Raw genomic sequence first — 26,952 nt, 5'->3', positions numbered from 1 at the left:
ATTGTATGAAATTTGATAAATCAAAACCCAGAAAACTGCTTTAGTGCCATCGTCAAGATTGCAAAGAAACTTTCATACCAATGCGACAAACGACACTGACATGGCTAGCGACACGGACACTTCCAGTCTAAAAAACATTCATTGAGTGGAATGAGGGACTAGCAGACTGAAACGTTCCTATGCACGCTATCGAGAAAATGAATCAGTCCGATTGGCACACGCGCCACAAGCGACCTGTTCAGCCTGTCGCGTCACTTCCATACGAGAGACTGCATTTATTTCTGAAGGTTTGTTTCCAAGCGGCATATTTTGTCTTCGAGAGCTTCTTGTCACTTCGGTTGGCAGACCGATGCAACCCGCGGCAGGGGGAGTTCACAACCAAGTGCATGCTACACGGTCCCTTCAGTCGATAATGAACTACCATAATGAAGCGTTGATGCTAATTTTGTGCGAACAACAGAACTAGGCGACACGACACGATTCACGCCGTTGAGGAGGCTTTCAAAATGAAGCGATATGAAATAGGTGACAAGCGACTAGCGTCTCGCAACACTTGTCTTGGAAAGTAACCTTTAGAAATGAATGCAACGACTTTTCGAACCAAAGCGACACGATAAGTTGCACCTGTCGCTTGCGTGTCGCTCAAACTGGGCTATTTCCTTAAAAACCGTGTAACATGTTGCCTCGGTTTGTTCGCACATGCGCGATGATGTTTTGCTTTAGGGAGATTTCACACCGAAGCAACAAGCCACACACTTGTCGCTTGAGGATATCATCAACCGAACACAGGCCTGTTCGGCCAGTCATGTCGCTACGGTGTGAAACGTTGCTCTTGATTGGCTCGTTCCAAAGCGACATGTGTCGCGTGTCTCTTCGGTCTGAAAGCTTCCTTGGACTGAAGGGGCTCTTGTGACTTGGGTTTGATATCCCCGTGTCGTTTGTTGTGTGCCAGTTTGGTGTCCAAAATCTTCCTGAGGAAGCTGCCCAGTCCGTGCTTGTACCGCTTTGATTAGAAAGGCTGCATTGATTACCGAGTGCTCTCTTCCAAACGACACGTATGCTTTATCGCTTCGGTATGAAATCTCTCTGAGGGAACAATTTATTTTCTATTAACATAGAGAAATAAACTTTAGTACACAACCAAACACATGATGTCCAGCACTGCATTGCGATTTTACTGCTTGTGTTACTTACGCATGATATTTACGTATTTATTTTACTTTTCTTTCGTCTTTCCAAATTAATACCATTTTGTGACTGCAAGTCACTCCACAAATATAACTGTATCCATAAAGTCCCTTACCGTCTTTAAAGACAAACAAATCTACACAATGTATTCTAAAAAACTATGCTGTATTACTTTCATAATAACATCACTAATGAAACAGATCGCACTGCCATCTATGTTGTCATCCACCTCGGGAACCAGTTTTTTTGGGTCGTTTCCAACACTACCTATTCAAGGCGATGTACCCAAACCTTACTGCGACATAAGCAATCTTGATCGGCACTTCGTTCTGTCTAAGGGCCAGTTTTTCAATGTCCTGTTAATCTTTCTGTTAACTAACTGCCAGTTGGAGGTAACATCCAGTCTTAACCAGCACCGGGTTTTTCAATGTGAAAGTAACTGCCAGTTAACTAAACCATGGTTCGTTCTCCGAAACAGTGTGTTGGCAATTCTGAAGCACGGAAATTACAGGAAATCGATCTGCGCGCCATCTGTTAGTATAGTTTCAAACCGCGTCGATTGTCATACAGCCTGGCGTTTAAATAGAGAACTACAAGCACGCCGCGCTCGAAAGCACGTTATTGCATTGTGAAACGATAGGAACAATGGCTGCGCATCCATCTTGTATGCTTACGAAATAAATTAACGAAAGACAGCACAGCAAATTTGGTTTTCTTCTAATAAAGGCCAATTCTACGTGGGGGAAATGATGTTATGAGGCGCAAGCGCAGATACTTTCTTGTAGAAGAAGCGTGAAGAACTCGAAGGTCGATACTTTAATAATAACGGTTTGTTGATATAAACACTATTATTATTATTAATATGTAAATATTGTACATTTGACTGCATGCGTTGTACCTCTCTATGCATGTTGTTGAGCGAAAAAACATGATGTTAATAGTAAGCATGCTTTCTAAACTTCTAAAAATATGAAGGTTCGAGTAAAAATAATTTAAAAATTTACTCTAATATTTATCCGAGAAGATCATTCAACAATAAAGCGTGAATTAAATGCAACACACGTAATAAATAATTGACAAGAAAAAAAAATACCCTTGACCAGGACTCGAACTCGTATTACAAAACACAACACGCTCTGAAAGGTGGTGCCTCTAACCACTACACCAAATTACCGATTGGAGATTGTCCCACCTAGTAAACTCGATATCTTGGCCACAAATTATCTAACACAACCTTGCCAAGCGAATTCTAGCAACTACGCTGCTTAATTTCCATATTTGCATGGACGTTGGTAAGCTCTGCCAAACAAAATAAGTATTTTTCTGTACCAATTTAAAAGTTTTATGAATCATATCTTGTTTAATCTGACAGTGAAGTTGCGAGTGTGGAACTCCGATAGCTGCATGAAGGAGCCATGTTGCTTCGCAACTTCCAGTTAGGCTGGTAACTGCAAGAAGAAGTACCAGTAAAGATAATCGCCACCAGAGTTCCAGTTACGAGCTAACTGTACATTGAAAAACCGAAATTTTCACTAACTTCCAGTTACGTGCTAACATGAACCTTAACTGGACATTGAAAAATCGGCCCTAAGTGAATAAATAATCTAAAATCGTCAATCTTGAACTCATCCTATTCATTTCGATAGTATGCTGACTAAGGTCGGTTGATCGAATATCGTAAATAAGATGAAGCAAGATTTAAACGGAATTGGTTAACTTTCAGTTAGGGTTAAGATGTGAGGTTAAACTTGGGTTCACGAAGTTACCAAGTAAATCTTTTTGCAGCAATAACCTAATTCTTATACATATTGATGACGCAATCTTGACTTTTAGTTTATAAAAGTTTCAGTTATCTCTGTCAGTGAATACTAAACATCTGGAAATCTTAACAGTACTCACATATCGGTAAGATGAACGTGTAAAAAGTTGATTTATGCTGTTTTGAATTCTGTGAAATTTATTGACAAACAAAGAATTCCTGAATACTTTCTTCAAAACGTGTGAATCAAGTGGTGTGCCCAAGAGGGAAATTGAATCAGAATTTCTAAAGAAAAGAATGTCAATTGTAGGAAAACATATCAAAATACAGGACTGACAATTTAAAACAAACAAACAAAAAAAAATCCTCAATTACGTTTATACCTCTCCCTTTAAGGTCACTCATTCAATGCACAGTGCGATAATACTTAAAGTCCAATTATGTTGACCATGAGTTTGTAACTGTTGAAATTCTAGGAACGTCTCCTCTTTGTTGTTAAATTTAATTTCTACCACAATTACATTGCCAAGAGGGTTGTTTCAACACTTTCCCATTGATTCCTTCCATACACAATAAACGAAGATAACGTTTTCGTAAATATTTATTGTACATTATGGCTTTGGCCACAAAGTCTTCAGAAGAGAATAATTTATTAATAAATACACATGAAGGAAGAAGAAAGGCGACACACATTTGACTCATCCATAGAAACCCCCTGCGCCTGCTCCGTATCCGCCAAAGCCGATCCCGTAGTGAGGCTTCACGTGGAGGTTGGGCCCAATCCTGTTGACGATGGCGTTGAACCCGTTGTGGTCGTCTGCCACGTAATTGACGATCCTCAGGCTGCCATCTGGCTCCACCAGGCTGTAGGAGCCCTTCACGATGTTCCCATCACGGACCTCAGACTGACTTTTGTGGTCACCCGTCAGGTGGTCGCTCACTGCATACTTGAACTGGTACTTCGGATAAGCCTGAAACAAAAACATGGTGTTAGCGTTTATTTTTTATTTTGAATTGTTCACCTTAAATATAGACATGGGGCATTCCATATGAAAGTGGCCCTGAATCAAATTTTATTTAATTAAACGAAATGCTGTAACATTATCCTATCTTGTTAGAGAGCAGTCGAAAATTGTAATTTGCATAAAAATTAAAGTATTATACATAACGCACCCGTTACATCAAAAAACAATTAATTTCTCCTTTAACTGTTACACTTGCTCTTCAACTCCACTAGAATATTAAAACTTCAATTACCTCTTTGTGTTAAATAATTTATTTTTCATCATTTGACAATTCACACAAATTAAAATAAATTTATTGTTAAGTGAAGAGTCAGTGTTTCGTCTGTTCCACCTGTGACACAAAATTGTTCACTTACAGCTACAAATCTTTGAAAGTATTTTAAGGGTAGTTATGTTTAATCAAAAGTGTTCAGTTTCATATTTCAGTGCACGGACAATGTAACAAAAATGTTGCTTAACTATTAGTAGAATAGTTACTTTAATATAACAAATGTAGCCCGCGTGTCCCACCTGTGACAATGGAATGCTCCATATATTAAATTAAGAAAACACTACATATGCTAACCAAAGCAGTATAGAAACATACTTATCAATGTGACATTTTAACCCTCTATCAGGGTATTCCTCAGACTTGAAACCAACCAATTCAAACATTTTACCGGAAATGAAGAAAAATTATCATTTTACACACGCAAAGTATTGTTTCAAAAGTCACCATATTTTTATTCCTAGTCCAGTGGTTTTGTGGAGAAGTGGCTTTCATGTGTCAACTAAATTGCACTCAAGGATGTTAGGTATTATATCGATAAATATTCATTGCTGTTCACAGTGTTTAAAGAGTCATCAAACATTATAACTTAATAAGCACTACTTCTTATCTATATCTTAGCTTCTCAATTATAATTGCAAAGTAAGACAAATGAAAATCGAGGAAGCTTTTTTCATTGTTAAGCGTGCATATGTAATTAAAGAGGATTGGAAACGAAACGTGAAAGTACTGCTCTCGTGTTGTACTTGAAAATTGTTTGTTTAAGTAAAGAGGTTGAGTAATTACCAAAAATTGTTTGACTTTCTAATTCTCGAATCGCTCACTAGATGGTTCTTGCATAGCCATTAAAGAAACACAGTCTGTTATAACTTCGCTGAATTATGCTATGCTTTTTCATATACACAGTCTCAACATAATTGCTGTAAATAGAACAATAAAACTATCTGTTCTTTATTAATTCCATTAGTTCCAAAGCACAAATAGAAGTAAATTTAGTAAGCTTTTTTAAGTGATGTAAATGTAAACACATTAAGTCGAAGAAAAAAACATATGACTATCAGTATTGTTCAGCACTGGATGAACAGAATAAAATGTTTGTTCGTATGTGATTACATTTAACGGTCCAAATATTTTTACGGGTGTTTACATGAAATGGAGATAATCAACTATTGCTTCCAAGTATTGACGCACCCTAGAATGTCCAAAGGATGTGGTAATATGGCCACATGGAACCTACAACAGAGCTGTGATATTGCTACAAACCTGACTGGAAGGAACAGAGACAAGGGACATATGTGGAATCATTAAAAAAGTATTAGGTGTATGTTTCGGTCTAATAAATTTAATTTTCAACAGCTTGGGTAGCTAGCCAGCGAGCACTCTGAGGACTGGGACTGCAAAGTGAATCTCAAGGCCAGAAGCAGAGCAGGAGAGGGTTATATTTTGTCTTTGGAATCTGCGGAGCAAGGTCAAAGAGAGGGGAAGCAAAGCAGTGCGCGCTGTTGCAACTTCAACTGCACTCAACTTCCTCTCTAACGCGTTCATTGGTCGAGCCCTTTCGAGTCACAGTTACTCACGATTACGATAGCGAGAACATTACTGTAGAAGCGCGGTGGCCTTTGCCTCCCTTCACTCCTTTCGCACCTCTGACAACCCTCCAACGCCGCTGGTCACTCTGCAGTCCACATGTGCCTACAAGAGCGCTCTTCCACAATTTTAGAGGGCTGACCAGAGGTCTGTGTCCAGGCACGTCCATCTGCGAACAGTCACGAGAATTCATTGCTAAGAGCTCTCGACTTGGCCCTCCTAACCTACCCACATATGAATTCATTGCAATTGCAGTTTTGTCTAGTGGTGCATATGTAATTTGGTTAGGAGGATCAGGTTTAGAGCTCGTGACTGTTGGCAGATGGATGTGCCTGAAGACAGATCCGTTTAACAAGCCTGGCGTAAGATGTAGTCAATTGCTGAAAATTGAATCATTGATTTGCATAAAGGGATGGAACAATCGGCATAATTTCTGTCAAACTGAACTAGTATTTACAAGGAATTCAGCTCAAGTAAATACGCTCGTGTTAGATGAGCTGGTTACTTAATGAGTTATCAAGAGACGAAATCACACCAATTGTGTCCTGCGATGGGAATGCTAGATTATAGTGCATTGGGCACTATTCGACAAAACCGATCAGCGCACGGAATTTCATATCTGTAAGTTTCATATCCTAGATGTCGATAGTTGACACAATTGGACTTGCTGATTAGTGACGTAAACTAAACATGGCCAATAACTATTGGTAAAGTACGGAATTTTAATATTATAATATTTTATAATTTAGCTTAAGGTATAATTCAATGCAGTACTTACGTAGTAATCTATGTGTCCATAAGGCACAACAGCCCTGGCAAGTGTCAGAACGGCGCATGCGCCGAAGAGAGCCTGAAATATATTACGTCATTTACAATGAGATTGGAAAGAAAGTTGCAAAACGAGAATAATACAAGATATTCTGTTTCAAAGAAATATCTGCCCACTTTGTTATTAGAATTATACATGTACAATATTATGTATGAAATAAGATAAATATGTTATTTTTCCTTCGAAATCAAGTTTTTCATTCATAAATAAATTGCATTTTTATGAATATGTGGCAATAATAATTGTAAAATGTAAATACCTCTTTGAAGAATGGAAATTTTACAGAATAAAAGTAAACTAAATATAGTTTACTGTGTCTGTTGTAATTATTTCACGAAAACCATTTTCTTCAAAAAAATAGTCTATAATTTTTCACTAACATTCCTCTCCCATAAACTAAAATTGAAATGCGGAAAGAATTTTGTGATAAAGCCTAAATTTCAAATTAAATTAATATTGAAGACTTAAAGTTTAAATTAACCTTCATAATACTAATTTATGTGTGCTGCTTTATGATTTCGTGGAGTGAATATTTAATTTTCGCCATTATGTATGTGTTAAAACGTTATTTGAAATAAACAATTTGTTGTTGTTATTCTGACATTTAATACGTCACACCATGATAACTTGTAAATCATTATCCACAATCAGAAAGAGTAAATCTTACATTAATGAACGAAATTTAATAATTATGAAAATATAATTCTGAGCTAAGTTTTATTTATTGAAATATTTTGCAAAACTAATGTTAACATTTGGAATGATTTTATTGCACATTTTAATGGCTTTGGTGCATAATAGTACTATCTTTAATTTAGGAATAATACTAAAGAGTTAAGCATTTTCTTAGGAAGGATTTTATGATTAATAGTGAAATAAGCGAATTAACATAAGTATGAGCACAAATTCCTTTGCTAGAAGAGGCTATAGGCAATAAAACAAATGAAGCCTGTAAACAGTGCGATATAAAACATTTCGATCTAGGCTCACACAATGATCTATCCCTGTGTAATTGTAATGGAAAAAGAACATACTCACCAAATAAACTCGCATGGTTATCCTATGTGTGTCGAAAATGAGTGCTTTGGAAAGAATGTTTCATCTGAGGTCTGACACAAAGTTTATATACGAAGAAATGTTGTCGCTGGTGGAAGTAAAAGTGAAAAAAACTTCACATACGGAAAACAGCCGGTGAGAAAGATGTATAACAGAAAAAACGAATAGCGTTGGTTAAATTCATGTGAGATAACACTCGTTCTTGTGTGACATAATTGCTATCGTAAGGGGCTGTAAAAAAGCCCTTCCATCTGCTAATAATTATCCATATGCAATGGAAAATATACGATACGTATCTTAGGAAGTCCGTAGGTTCTGTGTTCGAATTGCTTATTAGCATACGCGTGGGAGGAAATTTAGGGAAAGTGTGAGAAGTATAAAATAACAAATTGCGATACGTATTTTGCTCGTATAGTTTTATTGTCCTGGAGGGTCGCATAGTGAATATATCGGTTTTCTGGTTGGCAGATAGCACAATAAGAATCCCGGTTGGAATGTTTTACCCGGCCATTATTTATCATATGTGGAGTATCGTTCTTGTATGGAAAATGACATGTAATTGCATTACCAATGTAGGTCATAAAAATATGATATGGACGTATATCATGTGTTCTATTGATTTCTTAACTCATTCACTCTTTCTATATTTTTTTTACAGATACATCTTTTGAAGTAATGTACAGTAGTGGTGTTTACTGTATGCATTCCATAGTACTGTATGTATTTTTAAAGATGTAGCCTACAATTGTTTAGTTTGAAAATACATACTGTACAGTGATACAGTAGTTTTCGATGCTGTTTCTCCTGCTCATCATGTGAAGTGATGTTCACCGTATTCCATTCCATAATTCGGTTTAATCGGCCATTTCGTTAACCGGAAACGTATTGCTACACTCAAAGGGGAGAAGTACCAACGAAAGGGAAATTGAGGACTAAAAGTGGTAAACGTTGTAAGTGCCAAAAGCGAAAGTGTTGGGAAATCGCATCGTTCCGCACATCAGCCCGTAAGAACGTGCACACTAGTGACCTCTTTACACGCCCTTTGAACTACTTAGAGGGCTACCAACCACATTTCACGTTTACCACATTATAAAGCTTGGCACATTTCACAGTTTAACGTGTTAAACGGTGTTTGAATTATTGTGGCACTTACAGCGTTTACCAATTTTAGTCTTCAATTATAATAAGTAAGTAAGCATTTCGTAGACCAGTTTAAAATAATTACAATCGTGATCTTTAGGATTATCTCATCATTTCTGCAATTAGTTTCCAAGTACACGGATAGAAAAGCAGGTTGATTTAATTAATCAAAAACTTTTGGTCGAGCTTTTTGATAATCATAAAAAAATGCATGTTAGCTTTCATCAAATTCATTTGTTTTGTTGAAATTATTTGCTAACTCTAACCAAGTGACCCGATTTGTACATAATTAGTTCCAAAATTATGTTGGCGAAAAGGGATGATATCGAAACGAGACAGGACAAGTCGAGACTTGGCAGAGTTGTAAATGCCTGTTTCGTTCTTCGCCTCGTCACGACTTACATATACATGCTGGTGTATCTTACTAAACAAATATTTGGTCACAGGCACCTATTCTTTAGGTTATTCCGAATAAACATTTATCTCTATGTGCTTTAATTTGTGGTGATGATGGACTACTTTTCATTGGTTCTGCTTCGTCTTGACATTATAGTTGGGTCATTCCATTGTCACAATTGGGACACGCGGACTGCATTTGTGATGTTAAAGTAACTACTGACAAACAACATATTTCTTACAATTTCTTCGTTGCCTTGTAATCAAGGGGTCCCGATTTCGATACCCGGTGGAGCCACATAGTGGTTTGGATCCCATTTTAAACTGTAGGTCCAGTCCTTATTAGCCTTACTGTGCATAAAGTGGACTTAGAACACCAACTCAATTAATCAATCAGTCTTACAATTTCTGTGCAATGAAGTATGAAATTTATCACTGTTGATTAAACATAACTACCCTTAAAATACTTTTCCAGATTTATAGCCAATAAGGGAACAATTTTGTGTCACGCTGGAACAGGCGAAACACTGCTTCTTCTTTTAATATGATTTTTTTTTAATACCTGTGAGTTGTCAAATGATGAAACATAAATTATTTAAGACAAGGAGAGAAGGTAATTGACCTTTGAATATTCTAGTATAGTTGAGGTGGGGGGGGGGGATGTAACATTTAAAGGAGAAATTAATTATTTTTGGTGTCACGGGTGGGACACAATACGAGACGAAAGTAAATCAAAAAGTTAAAATAAACGAGAGAAATGTAAAATACCTTCTACCTTCTAACTTAATTATGTATACTACTTGCATTTTTATGCAATGACAAGTCTAGATTGTTCACTCGCAAGATAGTAAAAAGTTACAGCACTGCATTTCATTTTAAATATTGAGGTTCGGGGGCACTTTCGAATGGAATGGCCCAGTTATATTCCCAAACGAGACACTCCATTTATGAAGAAATCTTATTAAAAATATTTACTAAAATTTCAGTTTGAACTTGGGTATCATTCTGCTTCTAAGAACCCGAAAGAGTCTCTCTGCTGCCTTGATCAGTTTTTGGTTCAATATACTTCGCCCATAAGAAATCCGAACTTTTTTTTAGGAAGGAAAACAAGGAATTACCTTCAAATGACTTTATCACTTTCAAAATAATCACCAGAGGAGGCAATACACTTTGACCAGCGTTTGTACTGGTCTTGGAAACACTGTTGATAGTCATTGATAGTAAGTGTTCCCAAAATACACGTGTCATTTAATTTAATGTCTTCGACGTTGTCAAATATTTGCCCTTTCATAGCCATCTTAAGTTTTGGAAAAAGAAAAAAAAATCAGCAGGCGATAAGTCCGGAGAATATGGAAGGTGATTGATAACTGTCACTGAATGCTTAGCAAGGTATTGTTGAGGCCGAGCATTATCGTGTAACAGAAACCACTGGCCAGAATCACAGAGGTCCTACTTGACCCGCTTCATCCTGTTTCTGAGTCGACCAAGCACTTCCTTGTAATACCACTGATTGATTGTTTGGTTTTCAGGGACAAATTCATGAGAGATCAGTACTTGCGAACTTTCTCCACATTATCGTCATTCCTTGACGTTGAAGGGCGTCCTGATCTTGGTTCGTCCTCGACACTTTCACGTCCACCTCATACAACTGGGTTCTTGATAATGCTGCATCACTATACAATTCCCGTAGCATCTGTAACGTTTCGGTAAACGATTTACCCAATTTGTAACAAAACTTTGTAGTAACGTTGTTCCATCTTGGTGCGAACCAGAGTTCGATATTCCAGGGACACTTTCTTTCTCTCAAGGAGGTTTTCAGGGGCAACTATTCGAAAAAGCTCTGGTCGAACCTTCTTCAATAAGTACGAGAGTTCTCAACCTTTTACGCGTTTTATCTCATACTTCTTTGGGTGCTGATAGGACGGTATTGCTTCGCCTATACCGTGCACTCATCAGGTCGAAGCTAGATTATGGATGTGTTGTGTTTTCTTCTGCTCGCCCATCTAGACTTCGAATCCTAGACACTGTCCACCATGCTGGTATACGTGTGTGCACTGGTGCCTTTCGGACCAGTCCAGTCGCCAGTTTGTATGTAGAGGCATCTGAGCCGTCGCTGTCTCTGCGAAGACAGCGGCTGGTAGTGAACTACTTCCTTCATCTTCGCTCGATGCCTTCACATCCTTCATTTGACACCATCTCCGATGAGAGTAGGCTGGCAAGGTATCGGCTCCACCCTAGTGTCACTAGACCATTTGGTGTTCGTGCAGACGAGATCCTGTCAGCACTTGGTGTTGACAGTGATCTTCCTGGCGTCTCTCCACTCATTCCGCCTCTCCCTACCTGGGAGTTTCCTGCACCTTCTATCGATTTTTCCCTGACTGCCCTTCCAAAGGCAGAAACACCAATGGTTGTATACCAGCAACGGTTTTTAGAACTTCGTGCGAAGCACCCCAATTTTAATGTGTTTTACACGGATGGGTCCAAGACAGTCGAATCAGTTGGTTGCGCCTTCGTCCTACACTCTCAAAGTTCCAGTTACTCACTACATCCTGCCTGTTCCATCTTTACGGCAGAGTTGTACGCCATTCTAAAGGCACTGGACTTTGCAGACGTGAATGGGCTGAAGAAAGTCCTTGTGTGCTGCTATTCGACCAGCGTGTTGCAGTCTCTGGATTCGCCGTATTCCCGGCATCCGGTAGCCCAACGCATATTCAGACGGCTTGTGTCCTTATCTGCCAGCACAGATGTACACTTCTGTTGGGTCCCTAGCCACGTGGGCATCCAGGGGAACGAAGCAGCTGATGCTGCCGCCAAGTCTGCTGATGCAGATGGCGACGTTCTCGTCCACCTTTTGCCAGCTAGCGACCTGCAGAATGTGTTCCGTTGTCGCCTTCTTGACACTTGGCAGACCGAGTGGGATGTGGAAACGGGGAACAAGCTTCACGCTGTTAAGCCCACCATAGGTGCTTGGCGTTCCTCGTCCCGTCCCTCTCGGCGAGAAGAAGTTATTCTTACCCGCATGCGTATAGGACACAGCCGTCTTACGCATGGTCACCTGCTCCAAGGGCTGGACCCTGTTTGCAATGTTTTATTAAGCATTCGACACATTCTCGTTGAATGTGTCGATCTTGCTTACCTCCGGCAGACTTTTAACCTTTCTGGCTGTTTGTCATCGCTCTTGGGTGATGACAGTAGTATTTTAACAAATGTTTTTAGTTTTTTGCGAAGAGCTGGACTCTTCCATCGTCTGTAAGGAGGTTTTTTAGTTTGTTTCTTCTGACTTTTTAATGTGTCGTGCTTGTACCGTGCAGGTCTCTTTACAACCTTGCACTTTTAGTTTTTCCCAAGTGGCTATCTACACCCCTTTTTTAAATCTGTCAGAATTTTAGATAAGGGGACATTTCCCCGTATACACAGAAGGGTGCGAAATGGCCTTAAGTGCCGACGCACCCATAAATTTTAACTCAATCAATCAATCAATCAATCAATCAAGTACGAGAGCGAGAAATGTTCTATTTAATATCCAATATATCTTTTACCACGTTGCGATGAACAAGAGAAGTTATCTTTAGTCCCTCAACACCTTTCAGTCCATTTGACAGTGTACTGATAATCTCCTAGCAGAACTAAACTGTTGGTGAATCTATAATATGAATTCGCCAACCAATCAGGTAGCCCAAATCACACAATACGTTGGTGTCTTGTGCACCATGTATGCCCTATGTAGTACGTACCATTCTACACATGTGCCCAGGCAGGTATCTCTGTTCTATTGAAAAAAAAATGACAAATAACTCTGAAGGTCACCTGTAAGGATTCCTTGAAAATCTTGTCATAGACATATATTCCTCAAGTGTTATTCCCAATATAATCAGAATTATTGAACCTTTTTGGAGTTTCAGTCATACGGCACAATATTTACAAAATATAAATATAAATAGATCCACAAAGGAGAAATAGGAAATAGTTCTAGTTCCACCATAAGACAGTAGAATACAAAAACTCAATATGCTGACGAAGGCAGAAATTTATGTTATTATAAAACATAAACTAAACGTAACGTTTCAAAATTCTAGCAAGGTCTTCAGACTCTGCACCAAGTACGTTGAAACGTTACGTTTAGTTTATGTTTAATAATAAAATAAATTTCTGCCTTCGTCAGCATATTGAGTTTTTCATATCATGGAAACAAGGCTTAATGGTGTTATAACTAGAATACAATCTCAACCTATCCTTGATGAACTGCTATTGCAATAACCAGGAAATTGTTACACAGCAAAACCACACAACCATACTTTAGTGCATTCATTATTAAATTCGTAACTCCCTTAAATACTTTTTTGTAATTGATTGATTGATTTGCTTTATTTTACTTCGCTTCTTGTGCCACTTTTGGCTAATTTGCTAAGACGGGGATGAGTGATGATATGATGAAATTTATGAATGGACACACAGAAACATCCATGCCCAGGCCGGGATTTAAACCGGGGACGGGGCCCCTGGCGTCGTAGATGTGCTAAACACTCCGCCACATGAACCGCTTTTTTTCGCTTTTCTTTTAATCACCTTTCGCAGGTATAACACACATATCAAATGGAAGTAAAGAGGAAAGAATTTGTATGCATTCTCTCATTGCTTGTTTAAGTTCTATAGTTATTTATATCGAAAAAAAATACAGAAATTGACCAAGTTTTCTAATATTTATTAATTTAGCAGAATGATATTTCGAACCGCCGACCTCCGTGCAAGAATCGTTATAACAGTGTGCTACGACCCCAAGGGTCTCGGGTTGGAACCCAAGACTGGGCATGGATGTTTTTTGTGAGTGTATCCATAAATTTCATCATGTCATCATTTTTATCACGATTACCCAAAAGTAGCAAAAATGCGAATTAAAATAAATCAAATCAATAGATTAATCAATCAATATTTTGAACCATGCTTTCACGTTCTGCAATGGTAAAGTTTACCAACAGTATCAAGGAAATAGTAAAATTGCAGTAATAGGAAACAAATAGAAAAACAATATAGTAATTTTATAGAAACATGTTTAGATGAAAATAATGAATCCTTATATAAGAATAATTATTTAGATCGTGCTATTATCCACAACAGCACAATTAAAACTGAACATATCCAAATGTTCTTAATTGATAAATACACGAATATACAGCATGTGTTAAGATAAATTACCTAACATTAAGATGTGCAAGTTTAGTTTAGGTTTTACAACAAATTACCAATCTGATAGTTGGTTTGTGGATATTTTTTGTACGTGTTGGAAGCCAGCCCATGTGCCTTTGTGGTTTGCATAATGTGCTATGAGGCAAGGGGTGCTAGATTAAATTCGTGGGGAATTGCCATGGATGGAATTATGTTTGTAATTGCATACCATAATCTATATCAGCAATTCTGAGTTTTTGTTTTGTTTTAAGTCCACTTTATGCACAAATGAGATAATCAGGACTGAACCTTCAGTTTAATGTGGGATCCTAATCATTATGTGCCTCCGCCGGGTATCGAACCCGAACCTATTTATTACAAGACGATAACGTTACCACTGTATTGATAACCCGTGGCTCTACAGCCCGTAAGGGCCTTTGCCTATCGCCCGACTGCCAGCCTTCCTCCCACAATCCTACTTAGAGGTGTGGAGTTCTTCAACCGGTAATGAGGTGACGTGGGGTCAGCACGGCGAACCCTCAGCGGTTGTAGCAGATTTTTATGACTGGGTTACGCTACTCACTCGTAGCTTCCCAGTTTCCTCACGATGGTGGGTTGCCACCAGTCCTATACACAGGCCGAGAACCCAGAGACTGAACCCAGGCGGACTCGAATCCATGCCGTTCCGCAGTCGGAGCACAAAGCACAGCGCCTAAAACCGCACAGACACGAGGGAGGACTTCCACTGTGTCATTGGGTAGGCCTATTTCAATAATTCATCATTCATCCTCCTCGTCATCTTCATTGCGGTAACAACTAGCCAAATTTACCTACATGCACTAAAACCTTTAGAATATTTGGTAATATATACAAAATAGAAAGATCATCAAACGTAATTACAATAATTAATATATGTAGTGTTTGGAGATAGGGTAGATAGAGCAGACGCATAATAACATGCTAATAAAGATTTCGTTAAAAAAATATTGGTTGATTTTGAATATATTAACGTTGCTTTTTGCCATATTTTACTAATTGCAACGGTGGGAATGAATGTTGAAGATGATAGGGATTGACTGATTGATTTGGTGTTTTAAGTCCAATTTATGCACAGTATGGCTAATCGGGACCGGACTCACAGTTTAAAGTGGGATCCGAACCATTATGTGCCACCACCGGGTATCAAACCCGGAACCCCTATTTTAGAAGGCGACGATGATAGGAATGAAAAGACAATCTCAAACACTTATGCACTACACACAAACCCACAGCGGAATTTTCAGACTGCGTTTAGTCACCAGAGCCTCGTTAGTCTGCAAGAATGCAGTCCAGGCTGTACTACGTGGAAGAGGTACAATCACGTCATTCGTTACACCTCGTAAGTAAAGTTTTCTACAACAGAGATTAGAGTAATACCCAGTAAGAGGGCGGAAGGTCAAGTATATACAGAATCCTTATTCCAAAGTATCACATTATTACAGTGCCATTCTGTTACATAAATTGGTTAATATGATATACCTAACTTTTCAAACCATTACAGCAGTATCAACTTGCAATGAACACACTTTCAATTAACATGATTGAACATTTCCGAATGAATTAACCTACATGTGAGGCGCCGCCCTCTTTAGAAAACACTGACCTATCCTTCTGGAACCACTAATTTCTCTGTTAATATTTCCCTTGACCGGAATTTCTTTTTCTTCAAAAAATCACATTCGGTGGAAATCATGATTTCATTTACGGTATAATGACCACTTAATTTTCTATAAGGTGAAAAGAAATCCAATCTAAGGGCAGTCTTGTATATGCGGTTCCGCGTTGAAACTCGTGGAAAGTTTCCGTTTATGAATCAAATATAAAGACCAGACACCAACTGGAAACCATCAGATCCTTTCCGAAGCTCCGTCTTAGGTATACAACAAGAACATCCAACAATGAACTTTCTTGTGAGTACACAATATACTTGGAATCAATTAGTAATATGTCGTGTGTTAAGATTTTACTTCACGATTTAGAACCAATATGTATCTTAATTTCTGGACTGACCCCGTGGGGGAGTGGTTAGCACATCGCGCTAAGACGTCAGGGGTCACGGGTTCGAATCCCGGCATGGGAAAGGATGTTTCTTAAATTTTATCATATCATCACTCATCCCCATCTTCGCAAATTAGCCAAAAGTGGCACAAGAAGCGAAGTAAAATAAAGCATCAATCAATGAATCAATCTTAATTTTCTGCTGAGAGTAGAAGTAATTTCTGCAGTGTTACATGATACAATCGAACATATTTGCTTATAAAATTCATTGTAACTAGGAAAATAACCAATTGTAACCGTGGATAGTAGAGATTGTTAAAACTGAAATATGACCCAAACGCGAGATAAGATTATTAAAACTTCCGATTTCCAATTTAGTTTTTTTGGTTATTTTATGTAACTTGTTTTAACACAATGTATTAATCATGCGATGAAGATGAATGGTGAACGGATGAAGTAGGCCATGAAGTAAATTGAATGAACTATTCACGCCTTTGAAATGTTCAGCAGTCTAGGTCTCGGGAGGTAAAATAGAGAATTCAGTTTCTGTTAAACCCTAGAACGCCTCATATCACTGCAAACTATGTTCCTCTTTCTTGGATGTACTGTTAAATCTACATACCAACTTGAGTTTGAGTTTTTAAGATCGCTTAATGTACAGATAGGTTAATCGAGAGTGGACCTACAGTTTAATATAGAATCCGAATTACTATGTGCTTCCCCTGCCTTATAAGGGGGTAACGCTGCCACTACGCGACAGTGAAGGCCTGAATGGGTTTTAAATGATAACTTGGATAACTTTTTAAGAAAGTTAAATGAAGATTTAAGTATAAAATGTACAGGATAAACTTCATAAATTAAGGAACTAGGATTTATCTCTATTAATTTCAAACATGTACTCTCTTATATTCATTATTATTTGTGATTCAGATCTACATGAAAATTATAATAATGATAACTCTGATGGTTTGCTGAATAGAAATGCATTTTTTTTTAAAAGAAAATCTAATCGAAAATGTTCTGATGCAATGAACTGTAGTGTTTGTTGTACTTACAAGTACAACGTTGCACGGGTTATATTCGAAAATACTGCTACTATTTCCCAAATTGAATGATAAAGCCGAATAGGTTTTCATTTTAAGTGTGAATTACAGATTTGTATCTTGCTTTGCAGTTCTTTAGTACTCAACTGTAACTACACAGCTTCGCTCAGAAATTTCAACATTTAGGATTTACGTTGATTTAGTATTGATAAATTTGTTACAAATTGCTTAATGATAGCTGTATATATGTATAGATGTATCTAGAATATGTTTACGTTGTCATGAAAGATTCATGGTGTAGATTTTATTCACATTTTATGAAAAAAATCACATTCATTAGTTCCGGTATGTCTATGATAATAGAATTATAATTCAAACATTATGTATGGACACAATAAATTGAGATGTTCAATTAATATTTAATTTGAATTCCAAACACTGAACACTTTCTCATAGTGCTTTGTTAGTAACAGTATTCATATATACATATATTAATAATACTGTTCATTTGGTATAGATTTTTGTTTTGATTCACCTATCTCATGTCCAAAGCAAACTGAAATGTTCTTAATTTTGTTTCAGACGCTTGTTGCTGTAATAGCAATCGTTGCAACCAGTTCCGCCGTGGAGGTACCCGTTAAGAGAGCAGGATATGGAATTGGCCTGGGTGGGTTAGGGGCAGGAGGGCTCGGCGGCGGCATCGGGCTTGGTGGATTTGGAGGCGGAATTGGAAGAGGAATTGGTGGATTTGGAGGGGGACTTGGTGGAATCGGAGGAGGACTCGGAGGAATTGGCGGAGGTCTTGGTGGAATCGGCGGAGGACTCGGAGGAATTGGCGGATTCAGAGGTGGACTTGGAGGAATTGGTGGCGGACTTGGTGGAATCGGAGGAGGACTCGGAGGAATTGGTGGCGGACTTGGTGGATTCAGAGGAGGATTTGGAGGAATTGGTGGAGGACTCGGAGGAATTGGTGGAGGACTCGGAGGAATTGGTGGCGGGCTAGGAGGAATTGGTGGCGGACTTGGTGGATTCAGAGGAGGACTCGGAGGAATTGGCGGAGGACTTGGTGGAATCGGAGGAGGCTTCGGAGGTGGAGTAGGAGGATTTGGTCGTTAAGTAATATTAACAACCTTATCCAAAAATATTTCGCTTAGTATCATTGGCATACATCTATAAATCTTAGAACAGTATGTTATTACATGATACAGCATAATATTTCAAAATCACTAAGAAGTGTACATGTTCATTAGCATATCTGTTGTGATATTTTTCACTTTGCATATGACCTGTATTTGAGACAACAATAAAAGAAAGTACTATTATAAGCACTGCTTCTTATTGGTAAATTTTATAACGAAAGGTTTAATATAAAATACAGTAATGGTATTCCATTGTTACAGGCCCATATTACATTTTGGACATTAAAGTAACTATTCTACTGATAGTTAAGCAACATTTTTCTTGTAGTTTCTGTGCAATGAAATATGAAACTAAACGCTGTTGATTAAACATAACTATCCTTAAAATACTGTCCCAGATTTGTAGCTATAAGTGAACAATTTTATGTCAAGGGTGGAACGTGGAACAGATATATTACTGCCTCGTTAATTAATAATACATTTATTTAAATTTCTGTTAATTTTCAAACTATGAAAAAAGATATATACATAGAGAGAAGGTAAGTGACCTTTTAATATTCTAGTGGAATTAAAGGGAAAATATAAAAGTTAAACGAGAAATTATTGTTTTTTGTGTCATTGGTGGGACACAATACAAAGAAAACGTAACTAAAAAAATTAAACTAAAATAACAATATGTAAAATGCCATATAACTATATTATGTGTAATACTCATACTTGAATTTGTATCCAAATTACAAGTCTATATTGTTGACTCATAACGTTACATAAAAATGTAAATGCAGAGGCACTTTGCTATGGAATGTGACAGTACAATGATGAAGAAGATTCCTAATATTTGTATTTTTAAAAGTAACTAATGTCGAAACAAATTGGACAGGCAAAGCTGTGAATTTTATCTGAAGTATGATTATTGCCAACGACAAATAAATATTACTCCAACTTGATAATTCGGTGTTAGATATGGTAAGCATACTAAAATAGTACTTTTTGTCATGTTTCAGAGAGATACAATAGATACACAAATTTTGAGGAATATTTTTCTTAAAATTGTTTGTTGGTAATGCAAATTTGTGAGGGAATTTTTTACAAAATGATCGACTATAAATAGCTAGAACTTCCAGCATACTCAACGCTTCAGTGTTGCCAAAACTCCTTTAACTAATTCCAGAAAGTGTGTAAAACGTATTCTGCATGTCCGCCAGAAGTCTCAACCACACTTCCTCAAATGTTTCAACATGTCGTCTTGAATTTTCTTCAAGATATGAGATTTTTTAGTAAAGTTCCAACTACACTATTGCTTATTGACCTCACAAGACCTCTCGTTCACAAGGAATAATTATCTACATTCCTTCGTGTTTCTTTAGTGCCAGCTACTCTTGGAACTACTACATATAAACTTCCCATGTCGCACATAAAAACATATCTGGAATCAGTATACAATAATATAATCTGGTCTCAAGAATATCACCAAAGTCCGAAAATTAAGATCATCACAAAGGAAGGCAGTACTGTGAATGACAGGTGCATTCAGAACTAACATCAACACTCGCCTTACTTCTAGTTACCGGTTTTGGCCAATCGACAAGGTCGTCAAGAAGAGAGCAGCAAATTACTATTTCCTGAAAGGTGATGAAGATAAATTAATAAACATACTTGGAGAAGAGAGACTTAAACACAAAATTAAGGGACGAACAGTAGGAGGCATAGAGCACTGCCAGACAAGTAAGAAGACTCTTCAACTTCCTCCAAAATATTGAAGAGAGGCTGGATCTGATCAATTTCCAACCAACGAGATGCCTTATATATTTCTTAACGGACCCGTATGTAACACATCTTTTAAAAACTTAACAGAGATCACTGCTTGAAATGCATATAGACATAATTTCAAGGTTGGAGGAAGAATTAGGATTTTCATGGTGGTATCGTTTGGATTCTGTGTGAATAGCGTGTTGAATTGTTTGTTTTTCTAGTTTGAGATCTAATTAATTGAAGTTTGATTTGAGAATAATAGTTCTAGAGTTACAAGATTAAATCTCTCTATAAATTTTACATTTGATATGTGAAAGAGAAAAGCGAAATAAAAACGCTTGTGATTTCCCAAGATGGCTCAGGATGTGAAGATTAATGAGGAAAATTTAATGCAAGCAATCCAGAGTGATATGAATGTGATTGTACCTGAACAGATAGCGGAATGGAAGTTAGTGATAAGACTTCTTTCAAAAGAGGTCGATCTAATGAAGAATGCACGGAACCTGAAGTGGAGAAAAACCCAAAAAATCCGAAAGTAAGTGCAAGTACAAAGGTTGGTGTTGCTAAATATAGAAATGAGGCATATGATATGTCTTTATATTATGAGGGACATCAAGGCCCATATATCGTGTTGGTGGACAGTATATTACCTGGATCACAGAGCTTGAATACGGTAAAATTAGGTTATAATTTGTGTAAGGAGAAGGTTGATGTTGAATTCGTTAAACAAAGTGGTTTGAAGCAGGCAAAATTGACATTTCGCACAGCATATGATGCAAATAAATTTGCTAAAAATGAATTCATCAAGGAAAAATACCATTTAGAAGCCAGAATTCCTAAAAGTCTTTTAGTGAGAGAAGGATTAATATATGGTGTACCTACCGACATCCCAGTAGACGAGATAATCGAAGACATTAGAGCTGAAGTTCCAATAATAGATGTAATAAAGATGAAGAAAACTTTTTTCAATGAAGAGGGGGAAGTAAGGCAAGAACCTACTAAACTGATTAGTGTAACATTTCAATCTCAACAGTTACCAAAAGAAGTGAAGTTGTGGAGACAAATATTTGAAGTGAAGCCAAAAGTAAGATCTGTGATTTTATGCAAGAAATGTTTCCGTTTCTCACACACACAAACACAGTGTAAATCCTCTCCCGTGTGTTATAGATGCGGTCAAGCGGAACATGGAATCTGCAATGCCAGTCCTAAATGTATTAATTGCAAAGGAAACCACTTATCTACCGATAAGTCATGTGTAAGATGGGAGCAAGAGAGAGAAATACAAAGGCTGATTGCTTATAACAACATCTCCTATCAAGATGCAAGGAAACAAGTACTTTTTGGAATTGATCCACGAAATGAACAGCGAACATATGCGACCTCTGCTAAAGACTTTCCTAAATTGCTAGAGATAAGAAAGGAATCAATAAACAAGGAAAGCCCTTGCACATCAGAAAGTCCTACTACGATCAGATTAAATTCTGTTACAGATTGGGAAAATAGAAGAAATGACACATATCTGAGTAACCTCTGTTGGAAGAAAGTGCCACCAGAATCTGACCGGTCTTATGAAAGTTTTAAAAAACAACACGGGGAAAATTTTAGACTGCATTCTGCTTCACAATTGAGGAAAACAATTAAACCTGTTTTGATAAAGGACAAAAATAAACACAAGGATCCACAAATTGCGTCAACATCATCAGAAGTGGCTAATACAAGTGAACCTGTGAGCACAACGTGTTCCTCTAAGGAACAGGATAGAAAATCAGATTCGATTGGACGCCGGACAACAGCGGAGAGTCCTTCTCAGAAAGAATCGCTAGTAAATCTGCTACATTTAATAGCTGAACTTACCACAACAATTTCAGTGAGTGATGATTTATTATATATTAGGAAAATAATCTTAAAATGTAACGAAATTTCTGTACAAATTTTGAAACTAATTCAAGACTTACAAGATTTCGGGGACACCCCTTAATTTAAAACAACAATGTGTTACCAGCAAAGAAAATACTTGCCATTAATAATACAATGGAATTTAAGATCCTTCTCTGCAAGGAAACTTCAATTAATTAAATTAATAGATGAGTGTCACCCGTTAATTATTTGCGTTAGTGAGGTATGGGGTTTAAAATCAGAAAATATTCATATTGCTCACTATCATAGTATATTAAATGATTATAATGTGGGAAATAAGGGTGTGGGAATTTTTGTTCATGAAAGTGTACCATTTCAACAAATTCAGTTTAATTCAACACGTGATTTATTTTCCAAATATAATGTAGAAGTGGTCGGTATAAAAATTCAGTTAAACAACTTACTTTATAATATTATTAGCTTGTATATTCCATCTCATTATACTTCGCAACAAATACAGAGCTCTCATCTAAATTCTCTTATATCTGGCTTTCAACATCCCTTTATCATAACAGGAGATTTTAATTGTCATAATACATTGTGGGGTGATCATAGAATTGATACTTTGGGAAAGACAGTTGAAGATTGGATGGATTATAATAACTTGACAGTTATAAATGATGGATCTCCAACACATGTTCCAACAAATGGAAATAATATGTCCTCTATTGATCTAACTTTAATATCTGATAATCAGTGTTTTGATTTTGTGTGGGAAATAGACTTTGATTTACGAACTAGTGATCATTTTCCATGTTTCATCACGCTAACATCATCTCAAAAATTTCCAAAATTAATAAAACAAAAAACAATTCGTAAGTGGAGCGTAAAGAGGGCAGATTGGATGAAATATAATTCAGTTTTAGACTTAAAATTTTCAGCTAAAGAATATCAAAACCAATATACTGTACAATATGAAAAATTTGTGGATATAATAACTCAAGTTATGGATTATGCCTGTCCCCGACTAAAACCGCAATATGATCGAAATTTTCCTAAAATAGATTGGTGGAATGAATAATGTTTTCAAGCAAAAAGGAAGCGAATACAAGCATTGAAACAATTTGTAAGTGCTCCTTCACCTGCAACTTTGATAAATTTGAAACGAACTACTGCAAAATCTAGAAAAGTATATATAAAGGCTAAGAGATTTTCATGGCAAAAATATTGCGAAGAAATAAACCCTAACACAAAATTAGACGTCATATGGCGCAAGTTCAGATCACTTAGAAAAGCACATGTAAGTCGGACTTTACCTTTGTCCACTGAATGGAAAACCGATTTTATTAATAAAGTCATTCCTATACCCTTTACATCAGCCTGTGAACCTCCTAATATATTCTACACGTTCTCATCTACATCAAAATACTCAAAGGGGTTCACATCCTCTATCACTGTAAATGAAATTCATGAAATTCTTCAAGGGTCTAAAGATTCTGCTCCTGGCATTGATGGAATTACGTATTCTATGGTACGAAATCTTCCACAGAATGCACTAAGCATGTTATGTAAAATTTTCAATCAAATATTCCTATCGGGTAAAATTCCCGTTGCATGGACCTCTCAAATTATTATACCAATTCTAAAACCAGGGAAAAACCCTTCGTTGGGTCAGTCATATCGCCCAATAGCTCTAAGTTCCGTACTGGCAAAAATTTTCGAGAAGCTTTTATTAAGAAGATTAGAGTGGTTTATGGAAGGTCAAAAGGTATTTTCTCCCAGACAAATGGGATTTCGTAAAGGTTATGGAACCCAGGATGCATTAGTAACATTATCTTCTCATATTTATAGCGTTATTAAAAGAAACCAATCAGTACTTTCAGCCTTTATTGATATTCAAAGTGCATATGACAACGTAGATATTACTGTTCTATTGAGACAACTACAATTACTAAAAGTGCCACATTGTATACTCATAATGACATGGAAATTGTTATCTAAAAGACAACTTTATTTTCATTTTGGTTCAGAAATGGTAGGTCCAATATATATTGGACAAGGACTACCACAGGGAAGTCCTCTTAGCCCATTATTATTTAATGTTTATTTATCAGATATTAAAACAATAATAGATTCCCCATTTCAGTTTCTACAATATGCTGATGATGTATGTATATATTTAGACTCAAACAATCACTTAAAAGATTTTTCAATGTTTGAATATAAATTAATAGAATTTAACGAATGGTTAAAGCAGAAAAAATTATCAATATCTTTAGAAAAGTCCAAAATAGTAGTATTTAAGCATAAGGGTCTTCAAAATATTTTCAACATTATTCCTAGGAGATTACAAATTCCAATTGTTTCACAAGTAAAATATCTAGGGGTATACTTTGATGCTTCATTATCATGGCAGTATCAAATAAATATGATGAAAAATAGATCCGATAAAATATTTCATTTATTTAAAGCTATGGCGAATACCAAATGGGGAGCACATCCTACCAGCATGCTTATGTTTTATAAGAATTATTATCGAGCAGTATTAGATTATGGATTAATGGTCTTGTGTAATCTTCCAGTAACAAAACTTTCTCCACTAGAAGTCCAGCAACGAAAAATTCTAAAAAGATGTTTGGGATTAATGAACAGTACTCCTAATGTAGTGGTATATATGGAGTCAGTAGAATGTTCGATTTCTGTGAGGATAAAGTTAATTGCTATAAAAATGTTATTTAAAATTCAACATTCACCATGGCATCCTTTCAATGATGTTTTATTAAATCTTTTAGAGCTGCATGATTCAGGAATAACCAATGATAAATCAGCTACGCTTTGGGTACAACTATTTAGTAAATATCATCATGAATGTAGTCAAGTACTCATAGCAAGAACATTGCCAGTATACTCGTTAGAATTTCCCACACAACCAATTCAAAATATATATTTCCCTAAATATAATCATTCAGCTGAGTTTAGAGAATCTTGGGAAGACTTTTATCATATATATACAGATGGTCTAAAACTGAAAGTGGAGTTGGAGCAGCTCTTTATGATACTGAAAGAAATATATCAAAAATGTTTAGGTTACCAGTGGAGGCATCCATATTTACAGCAGAAATATATGCGGTATATCAAGCTTTGATTTATATTGGTACAGTTCCTGAACAGAAATTTCTAATACTGGTTGATTCGCAAAGTGTTTTACAAGCAATACAATCTAATTATAAAAATTTATTTAAAATATCACCATATGTCATCAATTGTATTCGTGCAACTAATAGCTTAATTAGCAATGGAAAGGTAGTTCATTATGTGTGGGTAAAATCACACATTAATATTTACGGAAATGAACAAGCAGACAGATATGCAAAACAAGCTGCTCAGATGAATGAAACAATCCAGTTACCATTGCATTACACAGATCTTCTGCCGAGGGTTAAGAAGAAATTTTTTGAAGAATGGAACTTATGGTGTAATAATGCATTAGAAAGCGTTGGTGAAAGTTATCGTCCTTATGTTGATTACACTAGGAAAAAACCTTGGTTTTATAATTGTAAAGGTTCAAGAAATGCAATTGTTTTAATAAATAGACTAAGAAGTGGTCACGCGAGAACATATCATCATTTATTTAAAATACACATTTTAAAATCTCCGAATTGTGACTGTGGTGATTTAAGGGGTGATGCTCATCATATTATTTTGGAATGTCCAATTCACTCAGAGAGAAGAAAGACTTTATACAAAACATTGTCAAAAATTAATGTTCCTTTCCCTATTAATATGACTTCAATGTTGTATGCTCCAGATATTAGAATTGGATATGTTATACTTGCTTTTTTGAGAAAAGCTGATATAAAATTATAATATATTTTTTGTTATTGAATGAGTTAATGTAGTTATATAAAATTGTATTTAAGAGCGTTTATGAACTTTGTGTGTAAAATTTATATTAAAAATGTATCTTATGTACTTATAATGTATGCTGGGCATAAACAGTCACATGTAAGCTGTAAGTCCAATAAATATTAGTTGAGTTGAGTTGAAATGCATAAATGTAATAGATACCCCGGAACACAAAGTATTAGAGTGCCCAAGTGAAAATCCTGACATACTGAACAACAGAAACAAACTACCAAACAATAACTTCCATAAGATCATAAGATCCCACCATCTAGAAACTATAAAGAAACTGGCGGATCTACAGTAGTCTCGCAAGAAGAATTGAAGAATTATCGAAAGAATTCACACACCAATTCAACTTTGAGATATCAAAGAACCTCAAATCACGCAAGTTTTAAGAAGATCAGAAAGAAGGAGAGCACAACCCCAACAAGAACAAATCCAAAACAATAGTGATTGCAGGGGATTCTTATCACCTGGAAGGAGCATCTAGGGGAAAAGTCATATCGTGTCCAATGGTAGGAAGCAGCACAACGAAGAAGACTTAGTGCTCTATTCTCTCTCTCCCCTTTTTCTTTCCTGAAGAATCCCAGGAATTTGATCTTCCCAGACTCCCATCCTGAAGCTTCCCAGAGAAACAGGACGGCCTACCGAAGTCAACGCCGGTGGAGTTGTTCTGGTTCACTGGTAATCAGTATACCAACCTCACTCCTACTTCTATTTAACTCCCATAAGATACCTTAGCATTTTTTTAAATCATTTAGTACCCCAACTTTTAAACTTCACCTAAATATCCTACCGATGTTGATG

The 26,952-nt window shown here is 36.7% G+C and overlaps 2 protein-coding genes across 2 annotated transcripts; one reads left to right on the top strand and one right to left on the bottom strand.

Annotated features, from left to right (window-relative positions):
* Positions 1-3,534: 3,534 nt before the first annotated feature.
* On the bottom strand, positions 3,535-7,791 carry LOC146002107 (cuticle protein 19-like). The gene is made up of 3 exons (XM_083139826.1): positions 7,695-7,791; positions 6,606-6,677; positions 3,535-3,918 (listed from the first exon to the last, which is right to left on the bottom strand). The coding sequence occupies exons 1-3, from the start codon at positions 7,707-7,709 to the stop codon at positions 3,646-3,648; spliced, it is 360 nt and encodes a 119-aa protein (XP_082995952.1). The 5' UTR covers positions 7,710-7,791; the 3' UTR covers positions 3,535-3,645.
* Positions 7,792-16,264: 8,473 nt separating this feature from the next.
* LOC146002106 (uncharacterized) lies at positions 16,265-18,816 on the top strand. The gene is made up of 2 exons (XM_083139825.1): positions 16,265-16,360; positions 18,074-18,816. Exons 1-2 carry the CDS (start codon positions 16,349-16,351, stop codon positions 18,605-18,607), a joined length of 546 nt encoding a protein of 181 aa, XP_082995951.1. The 5' UTR covers positions 16,265-16,348; the 3' UTR covers positions 18,608-18,816.
* Positions 18,817-26,952: the final 8,136 nt, after the last annotated feature.

Source organism: Lepisma saccharinum, chromosome 18 (genome assembly GCF_977018435.1).
Source record: "Lepisma saccharinum chromosome 18, izLepSacc3.1, whole genome shotgun sequence".
Classification (NCBI taxonomy): Eukaryota; Metazoa; Arthropoda; class Insecta; order Zygentoma; family Lepismatidae; genus Lepisma; species Lepisma saccharinum.
Note: the sequence above shows the minus strand (reverse complement) of the source record. Positions and strands in the feature narration are given on the sequence as shown.